The following is an 18,897-nucleotide window of genomic DNA, read 5'->3' as shown; positions in this document are numbered from 1 at the left end:
TAAAAGCTTCTTTGTGGATGTTGAGGTATGAAGGAGAACAGATTTTTTTCCCTTAAAACTTTCCTGAGAATCCAAAAAAAACCTTCAAGTCAGAAAATTGCCTCCATGTCAACCACCCCAGTCCCCACAAATACGAACACGTTTGTTAAATATGAGTGTTTTTAATTTAACTGGAGTGTGCTGGACTGTTCGCTGTCTCACATATACAACCTGCTCAACTGTACACGTTCACAGCTTGCATAAAAAATACATCTTTGTATACACAGCATTTACAATATCGTACAACAGAGCTGCTGCAGGTCCAGCTGTGTGGATGGATCTTTCTTTGTGACATATGATTTTCACAGAATACAAGCAACCCTATTATCATCATGTATTCACACATCTCAGCGCCTTCTTTCTCCCCAGCCTGGAACGGCCAGTCCAATCTTGCGCGTGTCCATGCACGCGCCGTGTCATCGGCACTCCTGGGCTCATATGTCGTCACTTGCAGGAACAAGTCGACGTCCCGAGCCATTTCTTTGTGTCCTTTACCGTCACAGCCTCCTGCCTCTGTAACTTCCTCTCTCCCTTCCTAGCTTCCTGCTAATGTCCGTTCAACTTGATGTCGTCATATTCCACCTGCAAACACAAAGGAAGTGGTTACACACTCGCTAGAAAAATGCTACTTTTAATGCTACATCTCTGCTGTTTCGACACGGACCTCCTCATCAGATTCCTCGTCCACTTCTTCCTCGCTGTCATCTGATTCACTGTCAGCCAGCTCCCTCAGCTCAGGATTGGTCAGCGAGTACAGTTCTTCCCTGATGTCGTCGTTCTGGCGGCCGTAGGTGAGGTGGAAGGGGGTGTGACCTCCGGAGGTCAGGAGGTTGGGGTCCCCTCCTTTCTTCAGCAGCAGTTGGACCAGGGGGAGATTCTGCTGATCCACGGCGAGGTGCAACGCACTGCGACCGTTACGCTGTTCCTGAAGAAACACGGAGAGGACACAAGGCTTTAACAGTTGGGTGATGTTTCAAAAAATACTAAGGGTGGAAATCTTCCATTCTCCCACAATTCCAAACTTTTTTGGATTCTATTCCAAACTGCTCTGGTTTCATAGATGAGCTAATTTAAGAAGCTAGTCCAGTGTGCTGTGCCCTTATATAGGCCTTGTGAAGCAGTTAAGATTACAGAGCTTTAGGTTGGGAATAGCTATATTAACAGATTGCAAACATGTTTGATACTATGCAATTGTATTCTTGTGTGTGTGTGTGTGTGTGTGTGTGTGTGTGTGTGTGTGTGTGTGTGTGTGTGTGTGTGTGTGTGTATATGCTGTTTACCTTTGCATTAATGTCAGCTCCTAGATCCACCATGTTCTCCACCAGCAACAGGAAACCCTGAACTGAGGCCAGGTGGAGGCAGTTCTGACCTGCAAGACAAAATCAGAGGAATACTTAACAACGGACACCAGACCAGTACAAGCCATTGAATATCTGCAGAGTGTGGACAAAGCATTTACTTTTATTGGGATTTATATTGTTTCGCAAATTTAACGCTGATTATTAAATGTTCATATCGTCCTTTTCATTGAATATGCCAAAATACGTTCAGGTTTTTTTTTATATAAATGTGGTTGCCATAAGAAAAGGTTAAACCTGCAAAAAAGGCAATATTTAAGGCATAAAAATGTCTATGCACAACAGGTATATATTTGGAGCCTTAGCATTTAATATCATGGTCTATGCAATAGTTAGCTTTGGGATAGGAATGGCTATGGCATTCCCCTTTCTTGTTTAAATGTCTTCTTCCTCCTAACCATAGAAATTACTATTTTTTTGCCCATCATTCCTCTATTTAAATAGCAGTTCTGTGTCTCGCCTATTTCCATGCACTGGGGTGGGCCACCACAGAATGGAAATTACAACCACAGCCACAGAACATAATATTCTAATAATGTTAGAAACATAATAATTTAACCAACCGCAGCTAAATCCAGACATTTTTGTTTCCTACCATGTTAACACGTAGCGTTTTTTAAAAGCAAATGCTCCTTATGTCTCACCATGATAGTTGCAGGCAGCCATTACGGTGTGTAAATGCTCTGGCCGGGAGTTATTCGTGAGGACGCTGAAGCACAGCAGGTTGCCATGGCGACAGGCGATGTGAAGAGGCGTGTCCCCGCTGTTGTCCACCAGCGTGGGGTCGCAGCCGGATAGCAGGAGGTGCTCACAAACTTCTGCCTGCCCTGTTATTACCGCTAGGTGGAGAGGAGTCTGTGAGGGGAAGAAGTTCAGGTGAGCTTTCATTATTTTTAGAAAATAAGAGACAGTATTTTTTTTTTTGGGAAGGTTCTCTAGAATAAGCACATTCACAGACAAACAAAGAAGCAATATTTCATCTGTTTAAATCTTCCTAGTACCTGTCTCTGGTCATTTTGTGTGTTGAGGAAGTCTGTGTTCTTGGACAGGTTTATCATCTTTTTGATGTAGTCCTTGGCCTCGTGGATGATGGCCAGGTGGAGCAGCCTACAAAGACAGAGAATGAAAGTGGAAAACCTGTTACAATACATACACACTTTACAGCTTAATTTGTATTGTTTTTCCCCTGTGCATTTGAGTGCCAATACACTGACTTTCTGATTCCTTTCTTATCATCCATATCTGTTACTTTTAAAAAGCTGTCCTTTAGGTTTATAATGCAGAATATTTATCTCAATGGACAAAAAAGAAAACATGTGATAATCAAGCTCCGGGAATACTTAGCATCCTCTACTGATGTCTTCTGAAGAAAACAATACAATTATGATAACCTGTATGTTTGTTTGTTTTTTAGTTGATTTAAATCAGAAAAAACAGGAAGTATATTTGTCAAACGAAATTACCTTTCTGGATATTCAATAAAGTAGTTGGCCAAGTCTCAGGCCCCAATATATTCAAAAGATTCAAATTACATAATGTTTTTTTTCGTATCATCACTCGGAGCAATTTGATAGTTTTGCAAGTGTAACACGGCGTTATTGTAAAAATGGATGCTGTAATTACTTCAAGTTGGGGATAACTTCTTTATGCAATGAGGATACTTTCCTTAGAATTACGTTACAGTAAATGAGTGTAAATGAATACAGATCACCCCCCTTTTGAGGTGTTCCCCAGGGCCCAAATTGAGAAGCACTGCTCTTCTGACCCCAAGTTGAATCCCTGTAACATGACATAGTTTCTGTCCTTCTCTGATGTTTTAAGTCGCGGTTTACAATATCGACGCCAAAGCACGTTGAGTGTCATGTGCCACAAGAACAGTTCGAGTTACGCGCAAACTTCCACATATTAGCGTTACTTTTTCAAGGTTTTTCATTCTTGCTTCACGGGAGCGCGCTTCGGTCGGATTCCTTGGCGGCGCGCCTGGGACTTTCCCAGTCTGACCCGCAGCTATAGCAGAATCCCTCCTGATAATAGTCTTTTGTTTACGTCCGATTCCACTGTCTGACCGCAGCTAGCCCCACTTTCAAACCGGACACCCTTTATGGGTATTGTTAACACTACAGCAGTGTACTTTTATGAGCTCTAATGCTAAAGTAAGCCTAAAACACGTCAGCTCCGGGCCTCTGTATTGTAATGACAAGCTGGAGGAAGACAGTTCCCCACAGGAAAGGGATCAAATTACCTTCGTAGACCCAAGCTGGGCCTAGCAAGGCGATACTGCAAGACTTCAGAAAACTCACAAACACTGCCTTGTTCAACTCTGTAGGGTTATTCCTGGAGTGACTTACGTGTCTCCGTCTTCTGTGAGTTGTGTTTTCCATTCCTGAAGCTCTCCGGTTACATCTTGTTTGTGCTGCGGAGGCTCACACTCCAGCTGCAGCCGACGGATCTCCGCCGCCACCGCCTGGTACTCCTCCTCCTTCAGGGAGTCCAGGCCGCTGTCCAGTCGCTCCTCTGTCGACATAGGAGGCTTCCCTTCTTTAGGGTCTCGACTGTAATCCATTTGGTTTAGTATACTGGTCCTGTGGAGGTCCATGGTTGTTGTTACTCGGGCCGAGGTGCGCTTGGTTGTGTATTAGCTGAGTTGTGCTTCAGTCTGTAATGCCCTCTGTGTGGCTGCCTGCAGTGGGGCGGAGCTAACAACTAGGTGGGGGATTTCCAGAAAACTGTCACTCAGAATAACACGGCACAGATTGCTGGCTCCAAGAGGGGAATTCTATTCAGACACATATAAATACACTCCTCAGTTTGTCACCAACAGCAAAGTCTTTTTGCAGGCTACATTTACTGCTGTTAAAATAAACATTTCTGCAGTAGATATTAATGGCACATTTTCTCAATACATATGCATGTAATCTCTATATGCAGCTCAAACTAGAAATCCGTAGCTACTTTCAAAACATCCTCATTTATCATGCAAACTAAATAGTATTTAATCACAAAAACATTGTGGGGCAGTGATCCTCTACATGTAATAAACTAGAAGATTAACTATATTTTGCAGTATTTTGCTGGTAGTTTAACTACCTACATTTTTGCATAGTTACTCAAGTAGTTATCTTGCTTTTTTGCCATTTTAATGTTTACTAAGGAAATTGTAATTTCTTGGTAATTAAAACAAGGAGTTTGACTTGAAACTTATGCTGGCAGGGAACTTTTTATCTTTGTTGTCTTTATATTCTGATACACAGAGCCAGCCAACTAACCAATATGAGCAGACTGGGCTCTGTTTTCAGACAGAGGGTGAAAAGCAGTGCTGCAGCATAGGAGGTATGAGAAGAATCAAGAGCTCTTTGAACTTTAGAGCATGGAGACATGTCAAAGTAGAAGTACTTAATACAAATATGAACCTGGATTTAGCATAAAAGGTCCCCTTTAAGTGGTATCTTGCAAAGCTTTCCAATTAGCTCCCCAACTCTGGCCAAAAGGATAAGGAGGAACTCAAAAACTTCAAGCCACATCTCACCACACATCATGCTTCAATAAATCTTATGCAAATTCTTCAAGAAGGGAAAGCCCAGGTTAATCAGAATAACTTCAATCACAGCATGTGTTATATGGCTGCACAAGTCTTGTCCCATTGAAGAGTTGCTGTCAGGGAGGAATTGTTGCATGGAAAGTCCTATAAATACTGTACATTTTGTCAGCACGTTCATGCTGAATCCTTGAACAAAAAGGAAATGTTGCTCAGCAGCCCCGCAGACCTGCAGGGGCGCCTGGGGGTGAACAGGAGTTTCCTCCAAACCCCAAATGCGATCATAATGAGCTTTCAGTTTGTTTATGCATATGATATGATGAACAAGAGCAGGCCTGCAGTGGAGTTTCCCCTGAACACCCGCAGATGTTGACCACATGGTCACCTTTATGTGATTGTTGTTAAAGATTTATTTCACTTTATCATTGACAGCTTTATGGCTAACTGTTCTAAATAATACCTGCACTATCTTTGTGTCGGTTGTGATTAATACTGTTTTCAAAATCAGTTTCTTGCAGTGGTACACTAACTGTGCTGCCAAATATCTCCTAACATAGTGAATGACAGCACTGCTGATTTTAAACCCAGAAGAGGATTAAAGTCCCATCATTCTGTCACAGTGCCTTTAATAACCCCGGTATCAAATCCCTCACTCAGTTCCTCTGCAGATAGAATGGAAGGACTCCAAGTTCTGGATAAGGTCGCGAGATTTTGCTAGCCTGTGACCTCTCCCTTTAACAACAAACATGGAGTTGAACGTGATGTTCCAGAGGCCTGAGGGAAACTCCGGGCTCGTTTTGCCTCCCATTGTTCTGTCTGCGTGACCGGTTAGCTCAGGCTCCGCTCTCAGAACATTATCACTGTCACGTGAGCCACTGTGGTGCAACATATTAGGATTCATGCGAAGTGAAACAGAATGTAAACTAGGTTTAGGTTTCTGCAATGTTGTATAATGTTGAATAACTCACTCTGCAACTATTGCACATCTTAGTTTAACATTCTGCGTCTGAATGTATTAGTTTGTGATGCAAGAATGTGCAAAAACAAACCACACAGGCCACACTTACACCCACAGCTCATTCTGAATTCATGTTATGTATCTAGCCTCCTTATCACAATCAGCTGTGAAGGAACTCTAATAAAACGGGATCTCTGTTTGAACCATGATGAATGGAGGAAAGGAATGCAAGCAGCAAGACAAATGCAAGACAAGGCACACATTTGGCACATGCATGTATTTAGACATTTAGTATTTCAAGTATATAACAAATACTTGCAACATTTTCACACCCTTTTACATAATTCAATACTGATTGAAGCAGTGTATATTTTAGATGCTTTGGTGTTTCTTTTCTGGATAGTGGACGAAACGGCCAAAAGGAATTTGATTAAGTTCTATCAAATGGATTTTTAAAGAGGACATATTCTGATAATTTTCAAGTTCATATTTTATTTTGCCTCTACTGTGACATGTCTCCATGCTTCAATGTTCAAAAAGCTCTTTATTTTTCTCATACTGCCCTGTCACCCTCTGTCTGAAACCAGAGCTCAGTCTGCTCTGATTGGATAGCTGGCTGGCCCTGTTTTGATTGGTCAACTGCTTCCACATGCCCCTCCCCTTAGCCTATCTTATACATTCCGTTGGAGCACTAGCCAATATGAGCGCAAGTGATACATTGTGATGTCACTGTGTTTCAGAAGTAAACAATGGAATTCAAATGAAATAACTGATGTTTAAACATTACAGAAACAAACAATATTTCCCCAAAAATCATTTTACTAGCAGCTGCACATACAAAAGGAAGTAACTACTACAGTTGTGTGTGTAAGTGTGTATGATGAGAGAGAGAGAGAGAGAGAGAGAGAGAGAGAGAGAGAGAGAGAGAGAGAGAGAGAGAGAGAGAGAGAGAGAGAGGGATCAGAGTTTTTCTGGGGTGTCTCCCAGTTGTTTTTTCAGGGGTTTTCAGAAAGTAACCTAAGTCATGAACACTTTGTTCACTACCTATTTATGGTTGCAGTGTGCTTTAACGGGAAAAGACCCTGGGAAAGGAAACAGAGATAGTGTTATCTATTGTGTTTTAAGCTCCGTCTTTATGATTGTTTTTAACTTTTTAATAGTTTTTCCCAGCATGCTTGTACACAAAATATTACAAACTACTGCATATTTACTCATTGAGCAATGGATTACACCGATGTTTTTGTTGAAGACTTACACTACATAGGCTACTCATGTAGCATGTGTGTATGACCCGATGCTATTATTAAAAAACAAAAACACTTTTATTGGTTTATTGAACAAATAGGAAAAGTAAACAGCATATTTCCCTTGCCAACACAGAAACATAAACAAGGTGAACACAAAGACAATGCATATGCTTAAAAATAGTAACAAGAGGACAAATGCAAGTAAATAGGGTAATAATGAAATAAAAAGTTAATTTTGCTTTGGGAGCACGCCCCAAGATTCTAAAGAAGGTAATTTTATCTCCAGTAGGACCACTCACTTATTATAAACTTTAGAGGGATTAATGCAACTTCCAACTCATGTTTAAAGTCATAGTCACTCTTTATGTTTAAGGCTTTTAATATTATATTTTTTAAGTTTGTTGGTTTGGGAGAGAGTTTATTTTGTTTACCAAAACTTTTGGACTGTCTTAGAACATAGAGATATATTGTGTATGAATTTGGAAAATAGGCATAGCTCTCTTTTATTCCATATAAAGTTGAAATGAATAGAGTATCATCCATACATGATATCCCTAAGAAAGTCCAAAAGTATTATTAAATATCTCTCTTCTCTTTGGTCTCCCTCTCAAGTCCGTCCACAAACTTCAACTGGTCCAAATCTCTGCTGCCCGCCCGCTCCATTACCCACATCACTCCTGTTCTACAGCAGCTTCACCGGCTGCCTGTCGGATACCGTATAGATTTTAAGATTCTGCTCCGCACCTTTAAGGATATCCACAACCTCACTCCGCTGTACCTCTGAGACATCCTGCCGACAAACACACCGACCCACACTTTTAGGATTTCTGCTTCCATCCACCTCACTGGCTGCACCACCTTCACGCTTAACCACCATGGGGTCCAGAGCCTTCAGCCGCTCTGCACCCCACCTCTGGAACTCCCTTCCACCGGACATCCGTAATACTGACTCTCTATTTTCAAATCACGTCTCAAAACATATCTCTTCACACTGGCATATCCACCCTGATCACATGGCATATCCTCTGTTCTTATTGATTATGTTATTTAGTTTTTGTGCTGGTGTCTTTTCTTGTGTTCTGTGTATCTTGTACGGCAACATCGAGAGCATTGAAAGGAGCGTATATAAATATAGAATAAAATGTATTATTCTAAACAACTCTCCCCAAAATCCATAAACCTGAACCTAAAACTCAAATTTGTGATGTCATTAAGTGTGGAACTACGCTCCATTGGGAAAAATGTTAAAGATAATAGCAGAAAAGGGGAATGTCCTATGGGTACATTTTCTGTATCACATCTGATAAATGTACAATAGAGAAAGCTAATTTGTGTGAAAAAATTCATAATTAGAAATTAATTGGTGTTAATCCTTTCAAAATAAAGGTTTTCTTGATCAGTGTTAAATGTCTATATTCACTTTGTGAGCTCCAGTATTCTTCTTAAATTTGATCTAAGAGAATAGCCATTGTATCGCTAGTTTGTATGCACACCCGCTTGTACAGTAGGCCTATCTGTGCACGTGTGTGATTGTCCCGTGGGAATCCCTGTGAATACTGGGCATGAGTAGACTTGTTTGACTCAGCATGACTCATCATGAATAACTTTATCAGCCACACACAGTGAAATACATTATGGTGATGGGTCAAAGTGAAAACTGACTCATCAAATCACGTTCCTAACGTATGACTTTGTGGAGTGTGGAAGTATGTTGGTGACATAAAAAAAAATCCCTTTTCATTTTGGAAAAGTTTTGGGCTTTACAGTTTTACCTGTTTTTTGACGTGCTTCCCCTTTCCCCTGCTTCCTGTAGCGATACTTGGTGCTGAATTCCTGCAGGACTTCACACCGTCACATGCTGTACGTTCTGTAGGGTAGTGTTGTTACAGTCACTCCTTCGATACTCATCTTTATTTCAAACAAAAATAATGACATAATGCCCCTCAAAAGTGAGCAGAGCTGTATTTCAAATACATTTTAGTCAAAATGTACATGTCATCTTCTTTTGTTTTTAAAATTTCTTTTAAACTTGTTTTTTATGATAAGCAGCTGAATGTAAGTACAGTAACTTCACCACAGTACTCATTAAGAGATTTTTTCTTCATTAAGGTATTATTATATAATATTACATTTCAGATAGAAAAATATTACATTTCCCCTCCCCTTCATTGACCGACAGTGATTCAGGCTTTACAAACAAAACATTAATGTTATATTTAATTAATTCAATACAACCTATAAATTAAACTCCATTTCACAAGCCAAGTCCAAAAGTTACAATGTGATAATACTAATCCACAGTAGCTAATTAACAATATCAAGACACAATACTAAAATGTATGATAGTATAACAATAAGAAAGGGAATTAGTCATTTCATTCTTTGTATACTTATGTGCCTTAAAGTTTTTAAATTGACTTTGAATGTAGAAATTTAACCCTCTTATGAGTAGCCTACTTCTGCCACGTAGTATTGCTGAATATACGTATATTAAGTAAAATAAGGGTGATCATTACTTCTGATTACTTTGCACTTTTGCAATGTTTTTATGTTCCTGGATTTTACTAAACTAGCAGTGGTGTGTAAAAAAGTCAGCAGCTCAGACTTCCCGTTTGCTAATGCTGTTTTTCATTCCCTCATTCTTCGAGTTAGTGTGTATGTTGTGATGATCTTGCACATACTGACAGCTCCAGCTTCCTGTTATTCAGTGCCATAGCGGGGAAAAGCGAACCACAATCAAATGCTTATATGCTGGAGAACACTTGAGCTTGTCACTGGTTGAAAAAACACCAAACCTGGTTGCCCAGATTCCGTGTCGCACTGTCAGGGAGAAGAATTGCAGCAGAGGGGAGGGGATTCATCAGACACAACAACGCTATGGAGGCAGTTTGTTCCATATGCAGCAGGGGGCGATAGAGCGCTGCTGTCTATCAATACAAATCAGTAAAACTAAAACATAAACTTTAAACCGGAATAATTCATACAAAACAATCTCTTCTGAAGTGTGTAAGAAACTCTCTGGAGGGAAACTTGGGACTTTAGCCTTTGCAGATAGTTTACATGCACATAAACCTATAAAAGTAATGTGGCAGAGGCCTGTGAGCAGAGGCTGCTGTGACCTGAAACACTGAGGAGGGGGCCAACATTTGACTGACAGACTACGCTTCAAAAATAAATGTGTGGAGAACGTTTTTACAGGCCGTATGTTTCAGAGATAATCATTTTAAATTAATATTATTTTCAAGTTTTGCAGAAAGAACCTGCTCATTCATTTTTATTTTTATGTTTAACTTCACTTTATTTATTTAATAGCTTAACTTAACAACTAAACATTTTTTTTGCATAGTCAGATTATTATTACACAAATAAATAATGAGGAATTACAGTATTTTAATTTAACATATGCAGCAGCATGTAATCCCCACCTTTACCAGCTACAACAAGAGATAAACGCATTAATGAATTCTTATTAGCTGAAACTCAATATTGTAAGAAATACTGTATATACGAGTACAAAATGGGTAATTTTGAATAGTAAGTACTTTAAAACGGTTTGGGAAATGAATTAACACATTTAATCCAATTCATTCCAAGGAACACATTTGACAACAATCCATAAAATAATTGCAGAGAAATTTCACTCAAAACCACAAATCTCAAACTCAACTGGTGCTAGCTGAAAAGAGGAACACCGAAGTGCATTGCAAGCAACAATTATTTTATCAATGCATCTGCTGCTGATTTCCTTCAAAAACAGGAATACATAGAGCATGCAAACAAATCTTACACATGTCTGACCTGACACCTGGTCAGACAAATATATTGGGAAAGAAATCACATATTGTGTATTATTATGTATTGTTAAATCCTGCCATCTGAGTCATATTTGTAATGTATCTCGTCCTAGTGTCCATTCTGGGTATTACATGAGACAGGATAGTATGGTCACACATTTTCTTTGAGTAACTACCCCAACACTGCTAATCAGACATTTTAATACACATTGTATTACGTTTACATTACGATCTCAGCTCATTTCTCAGCTCTCAGAATTAAAGGAAAATATTGAAGAAATGTCCATACAAATCAGTGCAATGCAACAGTTTTATTTACGAACAGTAGGAGCAGTCAGAGGCAGTGCCGTTTACAGACTGTCTCAGCAGAGCAGAAGAAATTGGACATCAGATACATTCAGTTTAAAGCACTAACATGCTCACTGTGTAGAAGAGTTAGACTGACAAAATTACACTTTTGTCTCTGGCAGTGGTGACTTGCGGAATTGAAGCAAAGTGGCTGCAGTGTTTAAAGTTGCAGAGGAGACAGCTGAGGGCAGAAACAGCTCAATTAGACTCCAAGCCAGATTATCTTTTGTCTCTGGCAGTGGTCACTGAGGTAGTCATGGAACCAGCAGGCTAGATCTGAGTTTTTTCAGTGGATCAGGAGTTAGAGGAGGTAAGAGGGACTGCAGCTTTCTGGGAGGAGGTGAGGAGCTGCCACAGATAGCTAGCGGACTGAGGAACAAGAGTCCTTTTTCAGGGTTTTGTCAACAGGGGGTAGGAGAAGCAGGTTGTGGGAGGAGTGTGAGTAGGCTCAGTAGAGCTTGGTTTTGGGCAGGCTAGAGGAGGCCCCAAAAGTGATAGGACTGAGGAACAAGAGTCCCTTTTCAGGCTTTTGTTAACAGGGGAGTAGGAGAAGCACGGTGAGGGAAGAGTGTGAGTAGGATCAGTAGAGCTTGGTTTTTGGGCAGGCTACAGGAACTGCAGCTTCTTCTGGGGGGGCAGGAGTTTGAGGAGGCTACTGTCAGTCAAAATCAGAGGGGAGGAGGAGGATCACGGTGTGAAGAGAGTTGGTGTCTACATGAGCTTGAAAACGCTGGAAATTCTTCAGTGTTTTCCTGCAGTAGATGTGTTTCTGCCAACCTCTGAGCGTTTCCTCTCTGCCTCCAGTTTCTCCTTCATTTAAAAAAAAAACTTTCTTTGATTTGCTTCCTCAACCTTCACCTTACGTTCTAGCTCCTTTATCCACTCTTGGAACTCTGCCCTTCTTTTGCGCAGTGCTGGTATGCCTTGCAGCTTCTTTGAATTGGTGTTACTTGAAACAAACAGCACATGAAAATGTTAGAGTCCAGATGTAAAGCTGCCATTCTCCAGAAAGGAAAGAGTCAACAGATTACATGTTGGCTTGGCACCATATCCAAAAATGAGATTGCCAGCTCTTTTTGTGTTGTATTTAGTAGAATTACCTGTTTGCCAGGATCATTATATCAGTCATATAAGATGTATAGGTCCACTTTAAGATTAACACATTAACAGACTAACTAATAGATGTACATTTCTTCATCAAAGTTTCTTAAATATCTGACAGGATTCCAGACAATAAACCAATTTTCAATCTTGCAGAACACTGCAGAATTACAATAATCATACTTGAAAGAAATAAGTTTTGTGAGTTCTTTTTAATACATTGACCAATTTGAAACTCAAATGTTTACTTAAAATATTGAAAACTGGAAGAAAACTATAAAGGAATATCTTCTATCTGCTCTTTTCTGTCTTTCTCCTCATTCTGAACAGAGGAAGGTTTTGTCTTATGCTGATGCGATTTATCAACCATTAAAAGGTCGATCACTTCTGGGGAAGGAGACCTCTTGAGTTCCAGGTCAAAGGACCAAAGGCTTGTGGAGGGCTTATCAGAGGAAGAGGTGTCATCAGTTGGCCGCACATGCGCCTGGTAGTAGGAGGCTCATCGTCCTCATCAATAGTGCCGTACATGCGGCTGGTGGTGCGAGGCTCATCGTCCTCATCAATAGTGCCGTACATGCGGCTGGTGGTGCGAGGCTCATCGTCCTCATCAATAGTGCCGTACATGCGGCTGGTGGTGCGAGGCTCATCGTCCTCATCAATAGTGCCGTATATGTGGCTGACGCTGGAGGGCTTGTTGTTTCCAGAACATGAAGGCCTCTCACCCCTTTGGCTGAACATGCTGCCGGTAGAAGTTTTTTTGTCTTTATAGGAAGAAGGGCTGTCACCCCTCTGTCTTTCCTTCTTCCAGATGGAGGAAAACTTGAAGTTTTCAGGACACAAAGGTCTCACACCCCTTTGTGTGGATACATACATATCCCCTTGAGTCTTGCAAAGAAGTTTCGTCCAAAGATAGATCGAAAGATCAGTGCTTTGTTTGTATTTCGTAAACCGCCGTTGTAAATCTGCAGTCACAAACACAAACAGCTGTTATTTCACTGATATATTCATTTTTATCTAAGCAGCAACTTCAACAGTGTATGCTAACCAAACGCCATGACTGAACTAAAATGAAAAGTTGTGTTTTCTTTGATTAGCTCAAGAGAAGCCTTTTCTGTAACATGGTAAATAAGAGCGTTTTAGATCAACAATTGAAACACCATCTTATTAAAGGGATTAAGGCATTCTGTTGTGTAAAATGTCTCTGAAATAATCTTTAATTTACGTTTTATTTGTGGCAAACTACAAAAAGTCACAACTGCACCACTTCCAACTTCTCAGTCTACATAAAGTCGGCTCTGGTTCAAACACAACATTTAAATGCAATCTATTTTGTGCACATAGAATTTAAGCAACTGGTTGTGCAATATTTACAAGTTAAAATTGTTTTTTGTGAGATAAAACATGCATTTGCTTGCAGATACTACTGTACTGATATTTGAAATTTAACTAAAGAAAAAAATATTTTACTTGAGTTTGAAATGTGGGAAATGGTCATGAACCCTTCCTCAAACACAAAACAGTTCTCCTAAACAGAAAAAGTCAAATAAAAAAGTTGTTTTCTGCTCTGATGTGAAGTGTGTCTTACCTGTTCAGTGCGTTTTGTCAACTGAGCTGGAACTCTTGTTCCAATTCTACTGACAATTCTGCCAATAGAATCTACTGACGGAATGATTGGGTTTTGTTGGCCTATCACTGCACACATTAAGATATTTGCCCTAACCTTAAACAATTTGTTAATTAGCTAATTGATGGAACCCTATCTTCACCACAAATGGCTCCTGTGGGGATTGCCCACAGCATTGAATGATGTAAATCGCTTTGGATAAAAGTGACAAGTGACATGCAAGGTAGCGTAAAAAAACATTTCACGTTTCGAGCTTATTACATTTTTCCTTTTATTTTTCATTATTATTGTTAACACTAAAACTTTAGTATAAACATATACATTTGGGATTTGGACTGTTAGTTGGACAGAACACAGTGTAAAGGGGTAGCAGACAAACATTTCAATGTAACACTAAACATATACATCTCCTCTCTGTCAAACATCAAAAACACAAACCAAAAGGAAAAAGTTAATCAGAATACTCAATTTCTCTGATGGAGGGTGACTAAGTAGTCTACATTTACTTAATTTCTGTTCTAAAGTACAATTATAGGTAAAAGTACTTGCATATACCATCCACGGGAAACAGCGATTGGGTTGGGTGCGCTGCCAGAAGGGTGGCAGTGAAAGCAGAGGGTCTCGACGGACCAGACTCAGGCAACAGAAGCTAGCTTTGGGGACGTGGAACGTCACCTGTCTGGGGGGGAAGGAGCCGGAGCTTGTTACCAGTTGGATCTGGTGGGGCTCACCTCTACGCACAGCGTCGGCTCTGGAACCTTACTTCTTGATAGGGGTTGGACTCTATTCTTCTCCGGAGTTAACCAAAGTGTGAGGTGCCGAGCGGGTGTGGAGATACTCACAAGCCCCCGGTTGATTGCCGCTTTGTTGGAGTTTACCCCTGTGGACGAGATGGTCGCCTCTGACTGTTGTGTGTGCTTATGCACCAAATAGCAGTTCAGAGTATTCGACCTTCTTGGAGACCCTGAAAGAAGTCTTGTATGGGGCTCCTGAAGGGGACTGCTTAGTCTTGCTGGGAGACTTATGCACACATGGGCAATGATGGAGACACTTGGAGGGGCGTGATTGGGAGGAACGGTCCCCCTGATCTGAACCGGAGTGGTGGTTTGTTACTGGACTTCTGTGTTAGTCATGGATTGGCCATAACAAACACCATGTTCGAACATAAGGATGCTCATAAGCGTACATCATTGGACCTGAGGCTGCATGTTTTGGACACTCGGGTGAAGAGAGGGGCGGAGTTGTCAACTGATCACCATCTGGTGGTGAGTTGGGTCGAGTGGCAGTGGAAGCCTCTGGACAGAACTGGTAAGCCCAAACGTGTAGTACTGGTGAACTGGGAATGTCTGGGGGAATCCCAAGTCCAGGAGGCCTTCAACTCACACCACTGGGGGAGCTTTTCAGGCATCCCTGTGGAGGCTGGGGACATTGAACCAGAGTGGGCGGTGTTCAAAGCCTCCATTGCCGAAGCTGCGGCGGGGAGCTGTAGTCTCAAGGTCTTAGGTGCCTCAAGGGGCGGTAACCTTCGAACCTCTTGGGGGACACCGGTGGTCAGGGAAGCTGTCCGACTGAAGAAGGAAGCCTTCTGGGATATGTTATCCCTGGGTACTCCTGATGCAGTTGCAAGGTATCGAGAGGCCCTAAGGGCAGCAGCCTCAGCCATGGCCGAGGCAAAGCAGCGGGTGTGGGAGAAGTTCGGAGAAGCCATGGAGAAGGACTTTCGGTCGGCACCAAACTTTTCTGGAAAACTGTCCGACACCTCAGGAGGGGGAAGCAGGGAACTATCCAAGCTGTGTACAGTAAGGATGGGATGCTGTTGACCTCAACTGATAGTGTGTTAGGGCGGTGGAAGGAACACTTTGAGGAACTCCTGAATCCGACAACTCCGCCCTCTATGTTAGCGGCGGAGCTGGTGTATGAAGGGGGATCAACTCCAATCTCACGGGGGGAAGTCACTGAGTAGTCAAACAACTCCACAGTGGCAAAGCCCCAGGGGTGGATGAGATCTGCCCAGAAAAACTGAAGGCTCTGGGTGTTGAGGGACTGTTATGGTTGACACGTCTCATCAACATTGCGTGGAAGTCGGAAACAGTACAGAAGGAGTGGCAGCCCGGGGATGTGGTTCCCCTTTTTAAAAGGGGGGATCAGAGGGTGTGTGCCAATTACAGAGGCATCACATTACTCAGCCTCCCCGGGAAAGTTTACTCTAAGGTGCTGGAAAGGAGGGTCCGACCGATTGTCGAACCTCAGATTGAAGAGGAGCAATGCGGATTTCGTCCTGGTCGTGGAACGACGGACCAGCTTTTCACTCTCGCAAGGATCCTGGAGGGGGCCTGGGAGTACGCTCATCTGGTGTACATGTGCTTTGTGGATTTGGAGAAGGCGTGTGACTGGGTTCCCAGGGAGATACTGTGGGAGGTGCTGCGGGAATATGCAGTGAGGAGGTCTCTACTCAGGGCCATCCAATCTCTGTACTCCCAAAGCGAGAGCTGTGCCCGGGTCCTTGGTAGCACCTCAGACCGATTTCCGGTGAGGGTTGGCCTCCGCCAGGGCTGAGCTTTGTCACCAATCCTGTTTGTGATATTCATGGACAGGATTTCGAGGCGTAGTCGTGGGGGAGGGGGTCTGCAGTTCGGTGGGCTAAGGATTGCACCACTGCTTTTTGCAGATGATGTGGTCCTAATGGCTTCATCGGTCTGTGACCTTCAGCACTCACTGGATCGGTTCGCGGCCGAGTGTTAAGCAGCTGGGATGAGGATCAGCACCTCCAAATCTGAGGCCATGGTTCTCAGCAGGAAACCGATGGACTGTCCACTCCAGGTAGGGAATGAGGCCTTACCCCAAGTGAAGGAGTTCAAGTATCTCGGGGTCTTGTTCTCGAGTGAGGGAACAATGGAGCGTGAGATGGGCCAGAGAATCGGAGCAGCGGGAGCGGTACTGCAGTCGCTTTACCGCACCATTGTGATGAAAAGATAGCTGAGCCAGAAGGCAAAGCTCTCTGTCTACCTGGCCGTCTTCATTCCTACCCTCACCTATGGTCATGAAGGATGGGTCATGACCGAAAGAATGAGATCGCGGATACAAGCGGCCGAAATGGGATTTCTCCGCAGGGTGGCTGGCATCTCCCTTAGGGATAAGGTGAGAAGTTCAATCATCCGGGAGGGACTCGGAGTAGAACCGCTGCTTCTTTGCGTTGAAAGGAGCCAGTTGAGGTGGTTTGGGTACCTAGTGAGGATGCCACCTGGGCCTCTCCCTAGGGAGATGTTCCAGGCACGTCTAGCTGGGAAGAGACCGAGGGGTAGACCTAGGACCAGGTGGAGGGATTATATCACTTTGCTGTCCTGGGAGCGCCTTGGAATCCCCCAGTCAGAGCTGGTTGATGTGGCCAGGGAAAGAGAAGTTTGGGGCTCTCTGCTGGAGCTGTTACCTCCGCGACCCTGATGGAAAAGCGGGAGAAGATGGCTGGATGGATATTTTGTCGGTCTAGGAAACACCACCTTTATCTGACTGCTGTAGTTTAAGATTTGACATCCCGCTCTTGCTAAATGTGATGCATTTTCCAAGGTATGAATGTGCCCAAGTAGATAAATGTTTCAAAGAAATAATGGGATGCAACTCATTGATTTATATGGTATATATACGGGGTATATACTGTATATATACAGCTCTATACAGAATTTTTTTTAGAGACCACTCCAAATGTTTCTTATATTTTATCTCTACATGTATGGCAGCCATTCCAGTGTCTGTTCAATTCCAACAAAGAGAAACATTGTCAGTAGTTTATAGAATAAAATAAAAACAATAATTTAACTCAAAGACATATCTATAATAAGCAAAACAACAGAAATTGATAATGCTGAAGTAATCGCTTTTATGGCCAGAATAGAAATAGAAGCCTGTAAATTCATACCTGTCTCTGTTGACATGTTTCTTTAAAGCATGCTTGTTCTCAAAAATGTAATTGTTGTTACAGTGATTAACCTTTATCCATTTATCTAAATATACTGTGGGTCTGCAACACCTATACACCCGCCCACCCTCATGCCTTCGGAGAGAAGGATCCGCAGCCTGAGGTCGAGCTCCAACCGACTAAAAAACAGTTTTTTCCCCCAGGCTGTCAGTAAGCTGAACTCTCTCCCCTCCCTCCCACCTCTCCCCCTTCCCCAATTGGACCTGGACTTTTAAAAGCCCACACACACACATCCAGCACCAGACCCTTTCTAAGCTACTATGGGCAGTCTTTTGCAACAATGTATTTTTTACTGCAACATCATTCAAGTGACAGTTATGTTGTATATATTTACTATTGTGTCTTTATTTATGCCTCTTAATGTGTGCATATGTATATATGTTTCTCTGTCGATTATGTCTGTGTATACAGTGGTATGCAAAAGTTTGGGCACCCCTTAGGAAAACCACTGCATCAGTTTGTCACTTGCTGAGCTTTTGAAGCAGCAACTTCATTTTAACATATGTTATACCTTATGGTAACAGAAACATCTCAGTAGTGAAATAACTTTTATTGGTCAAACAGAAACATGTTTATGTGCATTCAAACAAAAATAGGCATGTGCATAAATTTGGGCACCCCTAAGAAATAATTCCATTAATATTTAGTATTGCCTCCTTTTGCTGCAATAACGGCCTGTAGACGCCTCCTGTAGCCACAGACAAGTCCCTTAAGCCTGGCAGGTGGTATTTTGGCCCATTCTTCCACACAAAACGTCTCCAGTTCAGTCAGGTTTCTTGGCCTCCGTGCATGGACAGCCTTCTTCAAATAAATCCATACATTTTCAATGATGTTAAGGTCTGGGGACTGGGATGGCCATTCCAGAACATTGTACCTGTGCTTCTGCATGAATTCCTTGGTGGATTTTGATCGGTGCTTAG

At 42.1% G+C, this 18,897-nt stretch overlaps 1 protein-coding gene across 1 annotated transcript; it reads right to left on the bottom strand.

Annotated features, from left to right (window-relative positions):
• Positions 1-141: 141 nt before the first annotated feature.
• nfkbiab (nuclear factor of kappa light polypeptide gene enhancer in B-cells inhibitor, alpha b) lies at positions 142-4,063 on the bottom strand. Its single transcript, XM_063909357.1, has 6 exons — positions 3,746-4,063; positions 2,399-2,504; positions 2,042-2,252; positions 1,320-1,408; positions 704-964; positions 142-621 (listed from the first exon to the last, which is right to left on the bottom strand). Exons 1-6 carry the CDS (start codon positions 3,991-3,993, stop codon positions 586-588), a joined length of 951 nt encoding a protein of 316 aa, XP_063765427.1. The 5' UTR covers positions 3,994-4,063; the 3' UTR covers positions 142-585.
• Between the last annotated feature and the right edge of the window lie 14,834 nt (positions 4,064-18,897).

This window comes from Eleginops maclovinus, chromosome 19, assembly GCF_036324505.1.
Source record: "Eleginops maclovinus isolate JMC-PN-2008 ecotype Puerto Natales chromosome 19, JC_Emac_rtc_rv5, whole genome shotgun sequence".
Taxonomy (NCBI): Eukaryota; Metazoa; Chordata; class Actinopteri; order Perciformes; family Eleginopidae; genus Eleginops; species Eleginops maclovinus.
Note: the sequence above shows the minus strand (reverse complement) of the source record. Positions and strands in the feature narration are given on the sequence as shown.